Source organism: Archocentrus centrarchus, chromosome 7 (genome assembly GCF_007364275.1).
Source record: "Archocentrus centrarchus isolate MPI-CPG fArcCen1 chromosome 7, fArcCen1, whole genome shotgun sequence".
In the NCBI taxonomy this organism is placed as follows: domain Eukaryota; kingdom Metazoa; phylum Chordata; class Actinopteri; order Cichliformes; family Cichlidae; genus Archocentrus; species Archocentrus centrarchus.
Genome location: NC_044352.1, coordinates 20,361,455 through 20,379,638, shown reverse-complemented (window position 1 = coordinate 20,379,638; position 18,184 = coordinate 20,361,455). Strand labels below are relative to the sequence as shown.

The 18,184-nt window shown below is 48.4% G+C and overlaps 1 protein-coding gene across 3 annotated transcripts in view; it reads left to right on the top strand.

The window, feature by feature from the left end:
* l1cama (L1 cell adhesion molecule, paralog a) overlaps window positions 1–18,184 on the top strand; it is a 47,193-nt gene that overhangs the window by 8,590 nt on the left and 20,419 nt on the right. For all 3 annotated transcript variants that reach the window (XM_030734343.1, XM_030734344.1, XM_030734342.1), the window contains exon 2: window positions 16,933–17,288. In XM_030734343.1, the coding sequence (XP_030590203.1) occupies window positions 17,159–17,288 (130 nt within the window). In that variant the 5' untranslated portion in view covers window positions 16,933–17,158. The remainder of the gene's footprint in view (window positions 1–16,932; window positions 17,289–18,184) is intronic.

The window sequence follows — 18,184 nt, the reverse complement described above, 5'->3', positions numbered from 1 at the left end:
ACAAGGTAATTATACACATGCAGAGACCTCATCCTCCAGGCCTCACACAGTTGGGATGGGAAACAGGAAGCAGGCGAGGGAGCTGGGAGAGAAAGAGAAGACCTTTATTATCAGTCACCTTTTAATAATTTTGCTTGAACAATTAAAGTTTGATCCTGCTCAGTGCATGTGTAGGAATTGTGAGAATGTGGAGGTTAAGATGGGAAGACACTGTGAGAAGATAAAGAGGAAAAGACACAGGGAGCAGAGGAAGATGGGCGGGTAAAGGACAGAGAGCCCGCAGCGATTAAAATGTCAGCGTGTGCAGAGGTAGATGCACACCTGTCAAGCACAAATTCGCATGCACACCTGCAGACTGAACAGACAGCATGTGTTCTCTGCTGGAATGACTTTAATTCCCAATACGGATCTTCCACCTTCATGTGTTTCTGTAGCTGTTTTTGATGCTAGTGCCCCCGATCCTGTGTGCCTTTTGTTTCTCCTTTCAGTAACCCAGACAGTTTATGTTTTATTTATGTATGCAGTGAACGCTGTTTTGACCAGTCTGTGGTTCAGAAGGAGGACAAATAAGCCAACAATAAATGTTAGTGACAGGGTTGTTACCAGCTTTGCAGCCATCACACACACTGCTTCCTGTGTCTCGGCCCCTTGGCCTGCCTGTGGGGCCCGTCCGCCTCCACAAGTGTCAGGACAGCTGGTTTGTCCCTTCAGTTTCAATAAAGGCAAAATGTGCCTGAGTTGTTTGAGAAATGTTGTCATGCAAAACCTCTGTTTGTTTGGCTAGTTCCAGCAGGCAGGAGTTGCTGACATGCTTTGTGGATGTCCTATATAGAAACCAGCAGAATCAGCAGGTTTTAAGCCGTGCTATCATGGGGCGAAGATGAATTAGATATGTGCCACTGTTGCAGGGGATTTAGTATACCAGAGCATTACCTCGGGTCCTCTTCTCCATGAGAAAAGATGCATCATTAGATCAACAGTTGGGCACAAGCATCTTTGTTTTTGTGTGTGTGTGTGTGTGTGTGCGTGCGTGCGCGCTCGCACGTGCGTAGTATAGACGTGCATTGTCAGAACACGTTCCTCAATATACATAGCATCTAGTTGTTTAGCTGCAGGCAAAGGTTGCTAGAGTGTTGTGTGCATCCCTGTGGCCTCTCTCTCTGTGTTTTCCTCTCCCATTCTCATTGGAATTGGAGACAAACTCTTTCTGTCACCTTTCATAACTGAAGCAAAATGGGAAGGAAAGAGATACGAGAGACTATTTTGGGGATGAGGCCAAAGCTGGGGCTTTAGTTTATGGGGCAATACCCCAAGCGGATAGCAAAAAAGACTGATGTGATGAAGGAGGAACGAAGCAAGGAAGATATGAGCTGTGAATCCCTGCAAACAATATAAATAGAGAAGAGAGGAAGCAGCATCCTCAGCCAGATATGCTTGTCACTCCCTTTAAATGTCTTACGGGAGATGACGTAAACAGACTGATGCGAACACAGGCGGGATGGAACAGGTTGTCTGTTTACCCTCTTTCATATTGCGCCTTCCTGAAAATTGATGCACGCTCTGGAAAATGTCATGTCCTTGATCTCTTTGCACCACTACACACTGGTGCGTAGAGGGGCTGGAGCTATGCAGAGACATGGGGAGGGGGATTTACAGAGGGGTCTGCAGAGGAAACAGGGCTGTGCGCTTCAGATAACACTGCAGCCTTTGATGGAGTCTGGCCCCCCTCTGTTGGAGAGCGCAAGCTGCTCCGCCTCAGATACATCCCCACCTTGGACTCTACTGGTAATGATTGGATTTAGTTACAGAGCAGAAATGGTTTTCTGATGATAATGATAACAGATGCGAAGGGAGTTAGTCAGCCACTTAGGGTCGAGGGACTGTATCGATGCTGTGCCAGCCTGCAAATTTCCCCTTAGAGTCCGCTACCTCTCGCAGGGTTGATAGAAGCTGATGGTGGAGTTGATAGAACGCTACCTGTAATTGCATTGTGTATGATCCTAGAAGGGTAGCTGTAATGAAGATGTAGTGCAGGATAGCTGCATTCCACAAGCCTTTTGTTTCTTTTATAGGGAAGAATCAGAAGCTGGGGTGGGGGTCTGAAGGAGTTTAGGGAGAGAAAAAGTGTGGTTTTCTACTTATAGGATCAGCCAATCAACAGGGAGTAGAGACCTGACAATAGAAGGGGAAGAGAAACAGAGTGGAATTAAAAGATTTAAAAGATGACAGTCGGGAATGATGAACTCTTTCAACTATGGGTAGCATGTAGACAAAACGAGGGAACTGCAGAAACACAGAGATGGGGGAAAGAGCAAGTGAAGGCAACACGCAGGAGACGGAGGATGAAGGTGGAGAGTATAAAGTGCACATCTATGACGAAGGAGACAGGGGATGGGGGGATGGGGTGAGGAGGATGAACATGTGGGAGGGGGCAGGGAGAGAAATATTTGCACTGTGCCACTGAGCTGGAGTCAAGAGGTTGTCATGGTGATAGTGAGGTGAGAAAAGAAAAGGGAGGCAGGGGTATTGACACCTACACAAACACACACACCCAGACACACACATACAAAAGCTCGTCCTCCAAAACATGAAATGCAACAACTAAAATTCGCCATTCGTGACAATACTGACCTGTCAAATCCAAAGTAAACAGACTTTTTCACAGGGATGTGCACAGAGTGGTTGCGCACAGATAAGCTGAGGTCATGTATGAAGCCTGGTAGTCATATTACCATGCAAACTCTGCTTCCCAGATCGCTTTGCTTTCTTTTATCCTCCATCAGTCACATTTGAATGGCATGCAAATCCCTTTAAACTGACTTTAGTGTTGCCCTTAGTCTGCTGCTGCATGCACCTGTGTGTGTGTCTGAGCTTTTGTGTATGTGCAACAAGCAGCTCCAGTCGGGCATGTTTGTCTGAGTCTGTGTACATACTTACATAATAACCATCTGTATTTTTATATAAATATTAAAAATGATAAAGCTACCGAGACTGCAGAAGGAAATGTTAAAGTCAGGCAGTTTTTAAGGTGTTTAAGAGTGCATGTAAAGGTTTTTATGATCTGAAAACCTGTTTATAGTGAATAACAGTTTACCAGGATTAAGGAACAGCCTTGAAACTAGTTTCACACGAACTATTAGGAATTCATCAAACTCAGCTGAAAATATCTTAAATTCTTATCGATTAAACCGAATGAGTGATTTGCCATTGCAGTGTGGGGGAAAGATTGTGGTGCATAAAAGAAAAAGAAAAAAAAAAAAGCAAACACAGCAGGAAGAAAAAAATCCGTTTCCATACTGAACAACAAACAAATCAATACCACTGCTCATTCAGAATGGTAACTCGTAAATGAAATGTGCTTTTAGTTGTGCACCGAATGCTGGGAGGTGCCGTTCGCTTAGAGAAGATGCACCTCAGCTGATGACTCAATGATCTTTTTTTCAAATTTCAGTCTGTGTCTAAGATACTAAACTGTTTCAAGAGTGCTGCATTAATCCTGCTCTTCCTTCTTATCAGAACACACACACTCAAACACACCCTATCACGCCCTCTTCTACTTAGTTTCCACTCCATACATATTTACTAGCTGTTTAGGGATGCTATCTCCTTCCTCATCCCCAGAAGACCTTGTATTTGATCAGATGAGTAGCACTTAAAAGATAGTGCAACTTTTAATAAAGTTACTGGGACTGCCAGGAAACTGTTCTCTACATCATTTTAAACATGCGAATCAATAGTTTTTCTAAATTGTTTTGGTAAATCACCATCTCCTCTACTTCTATTACTGCAGTCAGTTAATTTGTGACATCTGACTGGTTAAGTTTGGTTATTATTTTGCAGTGTTTCGCTTGTTTACATTGCTTTGACAGTGAAGTGATAAGTTGAACCAGTTTGTGCATTCATGGAAGCATGTAGTGTGTATGTTTTTATTAATGTGCTTTCTGTCATGTGCGACTCTTTCGTGTCTCTACAAGCCTGGTGTAAGGCTAGAAAAAAAAATCCATCCTCTTTCCCACATTCGTTGGGCCACTGGGGCCCTTCCATGCAAACGTGTTATCAAAGCACTATGTGTGACCTTGCCCTGCCAGCAGCTCATTTCCCTGAAGTGGTGGAAAAGACAGGATTACATCCAATGTAAGGAGACCTTGACAAATGCATCTGGCAAAGACTAAGTCTTGGCAAAAAGCTTTCTGCAGAGAAGCCCATGGGCAAAAACTTTCATTTAGAAATATAACTTAAATAAAAAGCAAAATACCTGTGGTTGAAAAACCTGGAAAGTTGAGACACAGAAACATTTTTGAAAACTGTCTGTTATGTTTCAACTTTTCTCGAGGTACTGTACATGGCTCTCCGCTGTCTATCCTGTTGTGATGGAGGCGGTAGATCACATAAACACTCCACCCATCTCTTTAGGTTATGGTGTGCTGATTTTCCCTATGGATGTGGCCACGTGTTCTTCCATGTCACACAAGTGGCTGGCAGCTGAGTCCTGCAGTGCTATATAGGCCACTTATCACCTCACCCAAGGGACCACTCCCTCCTCTCTGTCTGATGAATGACTGACTACACAGCCCTTCTTTAGAAATCACTACCTGCAGTACACCGCGAGCTTCTCTCCACCTGCACTCTACACTTGATTCAACCTACACATGCACACAAACGCACCCATATGCTCCTATTCATACCTGACTTTTTTTTTTTTTTTTTTTACAGCTTTCTGGCTGACTTGAATAGCAGTAAAAGCTAAATGGACAAATCACCACAGAGTCACTTTTTTGTGCCCATATAAATAAAATGGTATAGATTTGCAAGCATCATATCCCATGCTTCAGTGGCTGGTTTCCTGCTGGCCCTGTTACTTTTTTTGTTGTTGTAGCTTGTTTGTCATCTGCACCTAAGCGACAGATACTATACTAATGTTAGCTCCTTTTCACAGCCCAGCCTATCTCCAGTTTGATCCCCACAGGCTTTACTAACAAACAGACACAAAATCTTCTTTTCCCCCATCTGAGCTCCATTTTTTTTTTTATTTCTAAGGGATGAATGGCTGCATATAAACACATTGTATCTCCACTGAATCTCAGTTCCTGTCCTCACAGGGGAACAAAAAGTGTCAGTGAAGGTCAAAAAGCATGTCAAAATAAAAATAAAAATAAGCAAAGTTATTCAGTCTGGAGGAAGAGGAGAGAGAGAGGGAGAGGCTGACTGTCAGAGATAAAAAAGCAAAAGAACGCAGCGAGTGTAGGATGGAGCAGGAGACATAAATGGAAGGAGGGAGGGGAAAGAAAGAAGGTCACTCATAATAGCTCTTCCACATAATTTCATAATGTCATGATTGCCCCTATTTACTCAAGCTAACACCATTAACTCTCTGCTGTATGGACACTAAAACCAATACACCACAAGAAGCAGCTTCATAAGCTGAATATAACCATCACTGCATGCTCCTACAATACAGTTTGCACAACAGTGTGCCTATAAGATGTATGACGTGCACTGTTGAACCAGTGTGTGTGTTTATTATACCTGAGAGGACGTGCAGTGTGTTGGAGGAGGGGTGGGGGCTATGCATTCAACACATTTTATATTTTCTGCGTGACACTGAGGGTGTGTCTGTAATTAGCGCACTTTGTGCTGCAGGCACAGAATCTGACTGATGCTGCTGCTAATGAGGCAAATGACGCCCACGAGCAGAGGTTCAGCAGCGTAAGGGTTTATATTTGAGTATGTGCGAGTGTGAGTTCACACTGTGTGTGTGTGTGTGTGTGTGTGTGTGTGAGTGTTTGCATGCACATACAGAGTGCACAGCAGACTATAGTGTACAGAAAAGATTTGATTTGCTTCCTTCTCATTGTCTTTGTTTTTTTTTTTAGACTGGGTAATCTGTTTTCTTTTAATTTTATTACATTTAGAATACAGGTGAAATTAAAGGTTATAGTAATGATTTTCATTACTACAACCCTGACCACATGTTGAGCCCATTTTACTTCCCCGTAACAAAGTCTATGCTCGTGTTTTTGGCTACCGAAACATCTCCATTCAGTTTTTTCCCCCTTTTTGGACGATACCATGGATTTTCATTTCCCACACCCATCTGACTGATAAGCAAGACAAATAAATTGCCTTATCAGTTGCGAACTTAAGTGCGCAGCAACTACCATGCCAGAAGCAGAGAGACAGAGGCAGCACTCCATCTGCAAGACTGGCTCCATTAGCTGATAAGAGAGATTAGCTGACCTGCTGACACACAGACTGATCTTTACTGATGCACACAGCAACAGACACGGGCTTATGTGCGCACAAGCACATGTACACATACTGGAAATCTGATACACTATTACATGGGGTAACACCCCTATTTTGATCATTATAGAGCTTTTACTGGTCAGGGTTCCCATAACCAGATCCCTCTTCCTTTAATGTTGTTTGCACTTCACTTTTTTAAATTCTCTACAAGCTACTTCTTTCTCTCTTTGCTTTCATTTACAATGAATTTTTAATTTTTCAGACTTTTTTGGTCTCAACTTTGTTGTTAGCCCCACCCATTTGGTCTCCCACCGGTGCTGCCCTTCTTTCTCTTTGTTGGTTTTCCTTTCTCCTGCCTGCGTCTCTCCTTCCTCCATCCACCTCTCCTGTCTTTCTCCAGCCCTGACGGATATCTTAATGAGTCCACTCCCTTCTCCTTGAATTATTCACCACCTTTTTTTTTTTTCATTCCCATTGTATCTTAAGGGGAAAAACATCAATAAATAAATCACACCAGAGGTAGCTTCTTCTGCAGTCTTGGTAATATGCTGAATAACTGTGTTTATTGGCGTGCAATAAAGAGAGAGAGTGAGAACAGAGGAGTGAAGAGGACTCTGGAAATCTTGCACTGGTGTTCTGTAATTTAACTTTCAGCTGTATAAGTTTGTCAATTATTTAGCCTTGTAAGCATTGAATTTGTAAGTTATGAGTATGTGCAAACAGTGAATATATGAGCATGCCCAGTAATTATTCTTGCATGTGTGTTTCGAGAGGACGGTCTGTCAGTTTGCACCGCTGAGTGCCTACGTGTGTGTGCATGTGTAAGTGATACCGCAAACCTGATAGACTCCATGTGTGTGAATAACTGAATTTGTATGTACAAGGGGGGATGCAGTGTGGAGACGATGTTGTTATGGCAACCAGGATAGGGAGGGAGTGGGCGGTTGCCCTCACGGCTCCTCTGACAACCTTTATTTTCTCCAGTGTTGAGCCACTCTAATGTTAACCCCTAATGCATGTCAAAACGAGGGGAGATTAGGGCTGTAGTGAGGTGGGGTCCTCGAAAATAGGTGCATGTTTTGGGAAATGATGGAGATGCTGGATAGTGTGCCTTCTACCATCATGTTTGACACCAGTGGGAGTAGCAAAGTATCCAACTGCTGAGTTTATGCTAATAGTGGTATTGATAAATTTGCTGTCTGTGTATCCTGATTGCTGATATGCTGTAGCTCTGCAGCTTTTTTTGTGCTAGTAAATTTCCATTCGGAGTTGACCATGGATGATCAATCTTGAAATATATGTTACTTGGCCCTGCATACAAAGAGTACTGGCATGAGGGCAATGGCATGACGCTTTATAGCGCAGTAGGAAACCACTGCGCTATAAAGCCTTTTTTCCATTAAAGTTGCAAATATTGAATTAACCAGCCACACTGCCTATTGTCCAAGCCAGAGTGCTACAGCAGCAGTTTATTAAAGTGATGGAGTGAAAAGGGGTTTAATGCAGAGAAAAGAAGAGAGAGGAAGAGGAGGAGGGACTCTGAAATGTATTGTGAAAAGCGATCAGAAGGGAATTGAAGAAAGCTTTTAGTGTCGGCTACCAAGAGAGCTGACAGTAAAAGAGAGGAGAAGACTGATATAAAAAGAAAAAGGTGACAGGAAAATGGGCGCTCATCGTTCTTGGACAGTTCCCATTATAAAGGTGGGCTCCTAAATAGAAACACTTTTACAAAATGTGAGAAAGTCCTATAAGAAAAGGCAATCTTCACAGCAGTGAATGATTAATGACAAATGACTGTGTTAAAATTGGGGAACAGAGCAGAAACAAGGAGCTGGTATTATTTCACATGATTTGTGGTATTTTTCTGCTGTTGCGACAAAGTGGGCCGGAGACTTGTCTCACTGCAACAGGCTCATGCATTAAGTATGACCCTGCCAGAGAGTGGAAGAGGGGAGGGTCTGGGGGGAGAAAATCAGACAGCCACACCAAAGACGGCAGGTATGGACGGTCACTGTCAGTCTGGGACCAGACCGAATGTATGGCAAGGGGAGCAAATGAATTATGAATTTGGGTGAATTTAGGGCAAATTGTGCCGACAGGAAGAAGATATCTATGAATAATTCACTCTGTAGGGTGCCTGATCATCTACCCCCAACTAGCATCACCTTGTTTCTCAGACACCCCACCTCACTCATAGTCAGCATTGACCTTAGCAATTTCTCACTGCCCTTCTCCTGTAATGCCTATAACCACTGGGCCACTTTCTTTAGCTGGTACTCCCATTCCTTTTGTCTAAATCACACCATCTTTCCCCTGTCCCTCTATCCATTTCTCTCTCTCTTTTTTTTTAATTTGATGGTTCTTCAGACAGAAGAACCCTGGGGGAAGAAGAAAGGGTAAAGGGGGGCACGTATTCATTTATTTTTCTCCCCCCTCCTTCCGTTCCTGCATCTTCTCCTCCTACACATCTTCACAGCTGGAGGTAGTTAATATTTAAAAGCAAGGCATGACAGGACACAAGACCTGCACACATGCTTGAACACACCCACACATGTTCATTCGTGAATCCAGCAGAGCTGTTGCATCTGATCAAAATGCAAATTTTGATCAGATGCAAATTTTTTTTTAAAAAGAAAAGAAATTAAAACAAACAAAAAAAAAAGCATGGAGGGAAAGTATACCATCAACATAGTAGCTCATCACTCGGATATGTGTGGATATGGATAAAACAGGAGTGAAGTGATGCATTTGTGGATGACTGGCATAATGGAGATGAGAATATATGTGAAACTCAGGACTTGATTAGACTCTTGAGGTTTGATCTTGTGTTGCTCCACCTTCTCCATAAACAAGCCAGCCTATTAAGCATAGGAAGTGCCTGACAACGCCCAACATGTCTGTTTAATGCTAATTACAACGTTTTGGAGAGGAAGTAAGAGTGGGACCTTCTATCTAATGAGTGACGGGGGGGGGTTACACGTCACAACAACACTGCAGTAGTTAAACTTTACTAATGATGGCAGTACTAACAGCATAATGCAAAATGTTTGGGTTATTTGCATTTTTCTAGGCAAAATGCCTCAAAGCAAAACATGAATATTTAAAGGAGCTGGGAAATTGACTCGGTCGATTCGGCTTGTGTGATACATGACCTGTTGGTGGCTAATTTTCTGCAGTGTTGTAGCAAAAAGAAATGACCTTGCCCTCAAATCTCAACACAGTGCTGTTCACTCTCCAGTCTCTCTGTGATTGAATGACTTCTGATGGCGCCCGTTGACATCCCAGTGGTGATAATAGTTTTTAAAAGCACTCAGACACTGTGAAGGTTCATCTCAGCCCAGCTGCAAGCAGCCATCCCAAGCATGACCTTTGACCCCGTCAAATGAAGCAGGTAACTGGGATGGGATTGGATCACTGACAGCTGCACAGCAGACGCCCTGAAGAAGTGAAATCAGACATCTGCTTCAGTGACAGTCTCTTGCCCTTGTGATAATGGAGCGGCCACGGGGCTCCATGCTGTGCATGCAGTGTGGAAGCTGTCTGTGTATGTGAGTGTGTTAGTGGGTCTGAGTCCACTTCAGTCTGGGCTATCAGCATGTTTGGGTGGCAGGGTTGGCTTTGTTACATGGCAACCTCTCAGCCTCAGTCTCATGTGACAGTCATTTCTGCAGCCCTCCCATCCCATTATAGTGTTCCCCTTTACTGCTCCTCCTCAACAGGACTGAAATATTCTTCTGCAAGGTCTGCCTCCTCCTGACTAAAGCCCACTGGACCATGCCCTTTTATCTGTTTGATATCCTCTGTCAAACCACTCCAAGTGTCTGTCTGTCTGTCCTCCTTCCTTTCTGTTGGTCTAGTCATGCATTACAATCTTCTTTGTGTGTGTGTGTGTGTGTGTGTGTGTGTGTGTGTGTGTGTGTGTGTGTGTGTGTGTGTGTGTGTGTGTGTGTGTGTGTGTGTGTGTGTGTGTGTGTGTGCGCGCGCGTGTGCAGCACACTCCCTTGGTGAACTGTGATTGGCGGAATGACAAGGTATAGCACGCCTAATCATTAATCAGCGTCTTGCTTTGCTCCACACAGTGCTCCCTTGCCATCTCCTTGAATGCTAGGCAAGCTCCTACTTTAGATCACATTAACACCAGTACTAATACCCTGACTAGTCCTGCTTTATTCATCCTCCTCTAATGGTATTTTGGAGAGGCCGATTTAAGAGCGGATCACTGTAATTGGCTCCCCGTCTCCCAAGAACAACAACAACTAAAGAGGCTTTAAGCCGATAGAAGGACTAACGAAGAAGGGGTAGAGGCAGAGTACCAACAAGAAAGTGAATGATGCACACTGATTTGAAGAGCTTGCACATGTGTGTCTATGTGTGAGTGGATGGATAGGATTAGCGTCACAGCTGCCACCCTTTGTCATCCCTCCTCCCCTCCCTCTCGTCTCCCCACCCATTGCAGCAACCCTTGCCCCCCCCCTTACTCTGCCTCTCTTCTTTCTCACCTCTCCCCTGCTCTCCTCCTCAATCCCACTTTCTGCTTTTTATCCTTCCTGAAGTCTTCCACCCACTTCACCCCACCTTCCTCTCCCCTCTCCATGTTTTCCATTCTTCTGACAAGTCAAGCAAGTGAGTTTAATGGCTCATTTAATCCTAATTCTGTTAGTTTAAACTGCCTAGCTAAAGACTTCTGTTTGGTCTTTAATTTAATCTAAATAGATCTTTTGATGTAGACAAATCCCACATTCCTGTGTCCTTTTCTCGGATATGGTTCAATGCACAGTCTGCTGAGTGACATGAAATCAACAGCAAATACATGACCAGCAATTACCCACTAGATACAAGAAAATGAAGGATAATCACCACTCTCCATTGTCCTCCCACCCACCACGCTCTTCATCCTCTTCATCTCCTCTTCTCTCTGACCTTCCCCCACTCCCCAAGGTCACTGTCATGGTCCTGGGCCGGTGGCCCAGTATTCTATGTTCCGGTGATTTAGTTCTGTTTTATTATGGTTTCACTGTTTCTGTTCCCTTGTGCTCTGTTGTGCTGGTGTCGGTTATCCTTCGGTGTCTGTATTCCCAGGTGTTCAGCCAGTGTGTACTCTGTTAGGTTCTTTCCTGTTTTATTTTGGTAGGTCTTTTGTCTGTGCGCTTTTGGTTTAATTGTGCTTCCTGTGTTTCCCTCCCAGCTGTTTCCCATTTGCCCATTACCTGCTGTGTTTATATTGTCGGTGTTTTCACTTTGTCCTCGTCGCGTCGTCGTCGTTCGCTCCCCTGCTGTGTTCCTCTGTGGTTCAGTTTTGTCCTGGTTTTGAGTTCTGGTTTTGTTCCTGGATTTGTCCTGCACTTTGCCAATTAAAGACTGTCTTTTCCATTTACCTCGTCTGCCTTGGGGTCCCCTTCTTTCCTGCCACACAGCTGATCCGTGACAGTACGACGCGACCACGAATGGACCCCGCAGACTCCGACCCCTACAGTGGCACTCGCCTGGCGCTGGGGGGACCTGCTTTTTGGAACGGTCCCCGGCGACGCCACTCACCTCCTCCTCCTAAGCCACGAGTTATCCGCACTGGCGGAATTTTTTTGTCTCCTGCCGCTCGCTCACCTGTCACTCCGCTCACTGGTCCCTCCCCTCCTCAGCGGGCGCCGCAGCCATGGCGGAAGGGGAATCCCTGGCAGCAGCTGCATGATTCGTCCCCGGAGCCGTGCGGTATGACGCCGCGGTTTTCCATGCCGCAGCCACGGAGGACGAGATCCCGGAGGAAGCAAAGAGACTTTTCGCCGGAGCCGCCGCCCGGAATGACTCCGGAGGAGTCATTTTTCCGATTCCTGGGACACAGGGGTCCCTGGCCTCCCAGCACTTCTGCTTCACCGCTGCCTGCTGCTGAGGGAGGAAGGCCAAGCTCCCGACAGCATCGTAGAGAATCGCCGCGGGAGCAGAGCGGGATAACGCCGCGGAGACGGTCACCACAGCCTCCAGATTCCACACAGCCGTCGCCGCTTCATACTCAGTCACCAGGTTCCGTGAGTAACTCTGTTGCCATGCCTGTTAATGTAAAGACTGAGTTCCTTGACATTGGGCTGAACAAAGGAGCCGCTAAAGGACATGTGTTTTTTGAGCAGGCTGTAAAACCCAGCCCCAAATTCCCTGTTTCACTGACAGCCAAGGATAAAGACGTTTCGTGTTTGTCTACAAAGAATGGTTTCCCTGCTGAGGGCTCCCGGTCGGATGTGTGTAACTTTGTTTATAAGCTGTGTGATCTGTGGCTTGAACTTCATTGTGAAAGGCAAAAGGAAGCTATAGTGCAGAGGCTACGTAATCTGTTGTCGGTACATCCCTGGCTTTTGGACTCTCTTCCTGCCCTAGTTAGGGCCTTTGTCATAGAGGTCTGTCATTCTGAGACCCCTGAACTGGCTCCTAAGAAATTAGCCACAGAAAGCACTGGGGGTTCAAAGACTGATGGCTTCGTTCCTGTTTCGCGGGTGGAGGCAGCCACGGACGGGCTGTCCTCTGCACCCGTACCTGTTTCGCGGGGGGAGGCAGCCACGGACGGGCTGTCCTCTGCACCCGTTCCTGTTCCGCGGGTGGGGGCAGCCACGGACGGGCTGTCCTCTGCACCCGTTCCTGTTCCGCGGGTGGGGGCAGCCACGGACGGGCTGTCCTCTGCACCCGTTCCTGTTCCGCGGGTGGGGGCAGCCACGGACGGGCTGACCTCTGCACCCGTTCCTGTTCCGCGGGTGGGGGCAGCCACGGACGGGCTGACCTCTGCACCCGTTCCTGTTCCGCGGGTGGGGGCAGCCACGGACGGGCTGACCTCTGCACCCGTTCCTGTTCCGCGGGTGGGGGCAGCCACGGACGGGCTGACCTCTGCACCCGTTCCTGTTCCGCGGGTGGGGGCAGCCACGGACGGGCTGACCTCTGCACCCGTTCCTGTTCCGCGGGTGGGGGCAGCCACGGACGGGCTGACCTCTGCACCCGTTCCTGTTCCGCGGGTGGGGGCAGCCACGGACGGGCTGACCTCTGCACCCGTTCCTGTTCCGCGGGTGGGGGCAGCCAGGTCCAAGCCTTCACAGCAGTTTTCAGTGTCGTCCACAGTGCCTCTTCAGCCTGTCTCTCAGTCAGCTGTAGCTCCAGCCACCCCCCAGTCTCAGTCAGCTGTAGCTCCAGCCACCTCCCAGTCTCAGTCAGCTGTAGCTCCAGCCACCTCCCAGTCTCAGTCAGCTGTAGCTCCAGCCACCTCCCAGTCTCAGTCAGCTGTAGCTCCAGCCACCGCTCAGTCTCAGTCAGCCTCTGTAGCTCCAGCCACCGCTCAGTCTCAGTCAGTTTCCACGCAGTCAGCCCTCTCTAGCTCTCAGTCAGTCTCCACGCAGTCGGCTCTCCCTCAGTCCGCTCCCACGCAGCCGGCTCTCCCTCAGTCCGCTCCCACGCAGCCAGCAGCTCTCCCTCGCCCTCAGTCAGCTCTAGCTCCAGTCGCTCTCCCTGCCCTCTCTAGCTCGCAGCCTGCTCCCACGCAGTCTGCCCTCTCTAGCTCGCAGTCTGCTCTTTCTGTCTCTCGGCCTGCTTCCACGCAGCCAGATCTCCCTAGCTCTCGGCCTGCTTCCACGCAGCCAGATCTCCCTAGCTCTCGGCCTGCTTCCACGCAGCCAGATCTCCCTAGCTCTCGGCCTGCTTCCACGCAGCCAGATCTCCCTAGCTCTCGGCCTGCTTCCACGCAGCCAGATCTCCCTAGCTCCCGGCCTGCTTCCACGCAGCCAGATCTCCCTAGCTCCCGGCCTGCTTCCACGCAGCCAGATCTCCCTAGCTCCCGGCCTGCTTCCACGCAGCCAGATCTCCCTAGCTCCCGGCCTGCTTCCACGCAGCCAGATCTCCCTAGCTCCCGGCCTGCTTCCACGCAGCCAGATCTCCCTAGCTCCCGGCCTGCTTCCACGCAGCCAGATCTCCCTAGCTCCCGGCCTGCTTCCACGCAGCCAGATCTCCCTAGCTCCCGGCCTGCTTCCACGCAGCCAGTCGTCTCCCGGCCTGCTTCCACGCAGCCAGTCGTCTCCCGGCCTGCTTCCACGCAGCCATCTTCTGACATACCCAAACTGTTCCCTGAGGAGCCCCTGCTGCCCAGGATGACGCCCACTCAGCCGGCACCATGGCCCTCTACAGTCCGCTCAGCTCCTGCTCCCTCTGTAATTTTGGTTCCCTTAGCTTCCCCAGTGTCAGCTTCCCCGATTCCAGTTCCTTTCCAGTCAGGTACCCAGTCAGTCTCAGCAGCGTCTCTGTCTCAGCCCCAGTCTCTCCCGTCGACTGCTGTAGAGTCCCTGGTCTCTGAGTCAGAGTCCCAGTCAGCTCCCCTGTCGCCATCAGACTCACCTAACCTATGCCCTGCAAAGCAGCCCCAGCCTGCGCATCCAGTGTTCGAGCATCCGGAGGATCCCGCTCAGTCCGAGCCGCCAGGGGGTCCCGCTCAGTCCGAGCCGCCAGGGGGTCCCGCTCAGTCCGAGCACTCCGAGCCGTTGGGGGTCTCCGCTCTGCACGAGCGTCCGGAGGGTCCCGAGGGTCCTGCGCCAGAGCCCGAGGGTTCCACGCCAGAGCCTGAGGTCACCCGTCTCCGCCACCGCATGCCCCGCGGCCGGCCTCCAGTGCCTGCTCCTCGTCGCCGCAGCCGCTGGGAGCGCGGTCGGCCTCCAGTGACTCCTCCTCGCCGCCGCCGCTGGGAGCGCGGTCGGCCTCCAGTGACTCCTCCTCATCGCCGCCGCCGCCGCTGGGAGCGCGGTCGGCCTCCAGTGCCTTCTCCTCGTCGTTGCCGCCGCCGCTGGGAGCACGGTCGGCCTCCAGTGACTCCTCCTCGTCGCCGCCGCCGCCGCTGGGAGCGCGGTCGGCCTCCAGTGACTCCTCCTCGCCGCCGCCGCTGGGAGCGCGGTCGGCCTCCAGTGACTCCTCCTCATCGCCGCCGCCGCCGCTGGGAGCGCGGTCGGCCTCCAGTGCCTTCTCCTCGTCGTTGCCGCCGCTGCTGGGAGCGCGGTCAGCCTCCCTCGTTTGGACTCTGCTTTGTGGCCCTTGGCCTGTGTGGCCCCTGAACTGTTTTTTTTTTTTTTTTTTGTTTTGGGATTTCCCAGTGGGTCCTCCTGGACACTATGTACTGTTTTCCTGGGCCCTGTGTTTTTGTTTTTCTGACCCCTATTTTGAGCGTTGGCGCTCTTCGGCCCTGTGCCACTGCCTTTTGTTTTGGTCCTGTTTTTTGTTTAGTTCCTGGACTGGTTTGTTTTGTTTTGTCTCCTGGGTTTTGTTTGGTTCGGTCCCTCCGTCCGGTTCCCCCTCCTCCCGCCCTGGTCCGGTTTTGGTTTTTCTTTGTTCTTGTTGTGGGCCGGCGGGAGCCGGCCCTTAAGGGGGGGGTACTGTCATGGTCCTGGGCCGGTGGCCCAGTATTCTATGTTCCGGTGATTTAGTTCTGTTTTATTATGGTTTCACTGTTTCTGTTCCCTTGTGCTCTGTTGTGCTGGTGTCGGTTATCCTTCGGTGTCTGTATTCCCAGGTGTTCAGCCAGTGTGTACTCTGTTAGGTTCTTTCCTGTTTTATTTTGGTAGGTCTTTTGTCTGTGCGCTTTTGGTTTAATTGTGCTTCCTGTGTTTCCCTCCCAGCTGTTTCCCATTTGCCCATTACCTGCTGTGTTTATATTGTCGGTGTTTTCACTTTGTCCTCGTCGCGTCGTCGTCGTTCGCTCCCCTGCTGTGTTCCTCTGTGGTTCAGTTTTGTCCTGGTTTTGAGTTCTGGTTTTGTTCCTGGATTTGTCCTGCACTTTGCCAATTAAAGACTGTCTTTTCCATTTACCTCGTCTGCCTTGGGGTCCCCTTCTTTCCTGCCACACAGCTGATCCGTGACAGTCACTCATCACTCTGCTGTGGCATTGCCAACAAACAACGGTGAGCAGAGCCAAAACTCCTTCAATCAGGCTGCAGAGCTGCCAACTTAGACCCCCTCTCTATTATCACCACTTTCTTTTGTCTCACATGCACGTCTTAATCATGGTGTGCTATAACAGTTCTTTGTGTGTGATACTGAGTAGTGTAAACAGTCAGCGGGCTGCGCCACGTGGTGCCGCGGGGGAGGACAGCCTGCGTGTTGTGGCGAGGACCGACTCCAAGGATACAGATGGAGAACGGATAGACTAATAGGAGGGGTGGATTTCCTCGCTCACCACAACCAATAGCATCTTTAGTGCATACTTAGCACAATACTATCGCCCCAGTACACCACAAACTGTTCAGTTCATGCAATGCAGCCTTGACCAGTCAACCTAATTATCAACTATTTGTTTGTCTGTCTTGTGTATCATCAGATGTATCACTCCATCACTCTGCATTTGTCTGTCCATAGCCCATCTGGGTGCTGTGAGGCTCTGTTCAGCTTCTTGTTGTGGTATTCAGCCCATCTGTCCGGCTGACTGGCCTCTCCATATGGGCCACTGGTCATGTAATTAAAACCAATTTTTTTTCTTCTTCTTTTTTTTAATAGGAACAGGTTGGGTGATAGGCTGGATGGTATTTTTTTTTTTTTTTTTTTTTTGGGGATGGGCATTGTTGACTCATTGGTTTGTTAACTCTATGTCTGTCTGTTGATCTAACCACATGGCACACGGTAATTTTTCTCCCATTCTGACACATGGCCCCTCTGTGCACCTCCCTCACTTTTTTTCTCTTTCAGAGTGGAGACCAGCAGGAGGGCGTGGACCTGGTTTGAAGAGGTACTCTGAAGGAGAGAGGAAAAGAGAGAGCTAGGACAAGAGAGTTCAAAGACATATGAGGCAAAGCCAAGGCCTCTTGCACAAGAATCATAGCCTCACACCTGCTCAGCACTAGTGTGTGAGTGAGATTGCTCTCATTTTACTGTAAGTGTGTGAGCAGGTGGGACTTTGATGGGACAGTGAGCAATGCCTCACATGCAGCGACAGCAGGTTGGCAGTAGGGGGCAGTGCTCCAGCTGCCTCCTCCCCCTTGTCCTCATCCTCCTCTCCCTTGCCACCCAGCCCAGCCAAGCAGCCATACAAATACCCCCCAACTGTGAGTACTGATTCATAATATTACTAATAATGGGATCTGAACGCGCGCATGTGGTTCAAAGATCTATTTGTTGTGGTAATTACATTGTTGATTCATCAAAGCGCTCTAATAATAATCTTTTATCACGATTAATTAGTACAAATGAGTTGAATGAACATTCGTTTCTCTTTCCGTAACCTCAATATTCAGCGCTGGAGACCTCTCTTATGCTGTAAATACTAGAGCATAACAGAACTCCAGTGTTTAGAAATGGGGTTTCTTTGGTTAGCCCTCCTCTGTGCCCGTGGTGTCTAATTGCTTTGCAGTTGATCCTCTCATACTGCACTGATTAGGCCCACTATTGATCTTGTTTCTATGGCGCAAACCAGAATCTGATTGGGGAGTAATTCAATCAGCAGCTGACTTATACAACAAAAAATCCAGTGATGTTTATCCTCGCTCACCTCCTCGATGTAATATGTGGGCATTAGAAATACAGCTGAGTTTGTGGCCCTACAGGGAAATTGATCTTCATCTCCTCTGCTGCTGCCGACCTGCCCACAAAGCTCCAACAGAGAGAGAGAGGGAGAGAATATTTCCTCCACTGTTGCTTTTGTGGTTAACTCTTTATCTAAGACTACTTGCAATGAGTCACAGCCACCTACACAAATTTCAAAAGTGCCTGTATACAAACACAGAACATCTCTTAAATGCTGATGAATACACTAAATCTATCCATACGAATCCCCAAAGGGGGTAGGTGACAGTGAGGTGAGAAGGTTGAAGGGCTGAAGGGAGGATGATGGTCAGGAGGAGGAGGGAGGCACAGATCAAAGATGCAAAAGGTCAAGGTGTCTGGTGCCTTTCAATTAGGAAGCCTCTGCCCTGTCAATGAGAGTCAGTGAGGGTGAGTGATT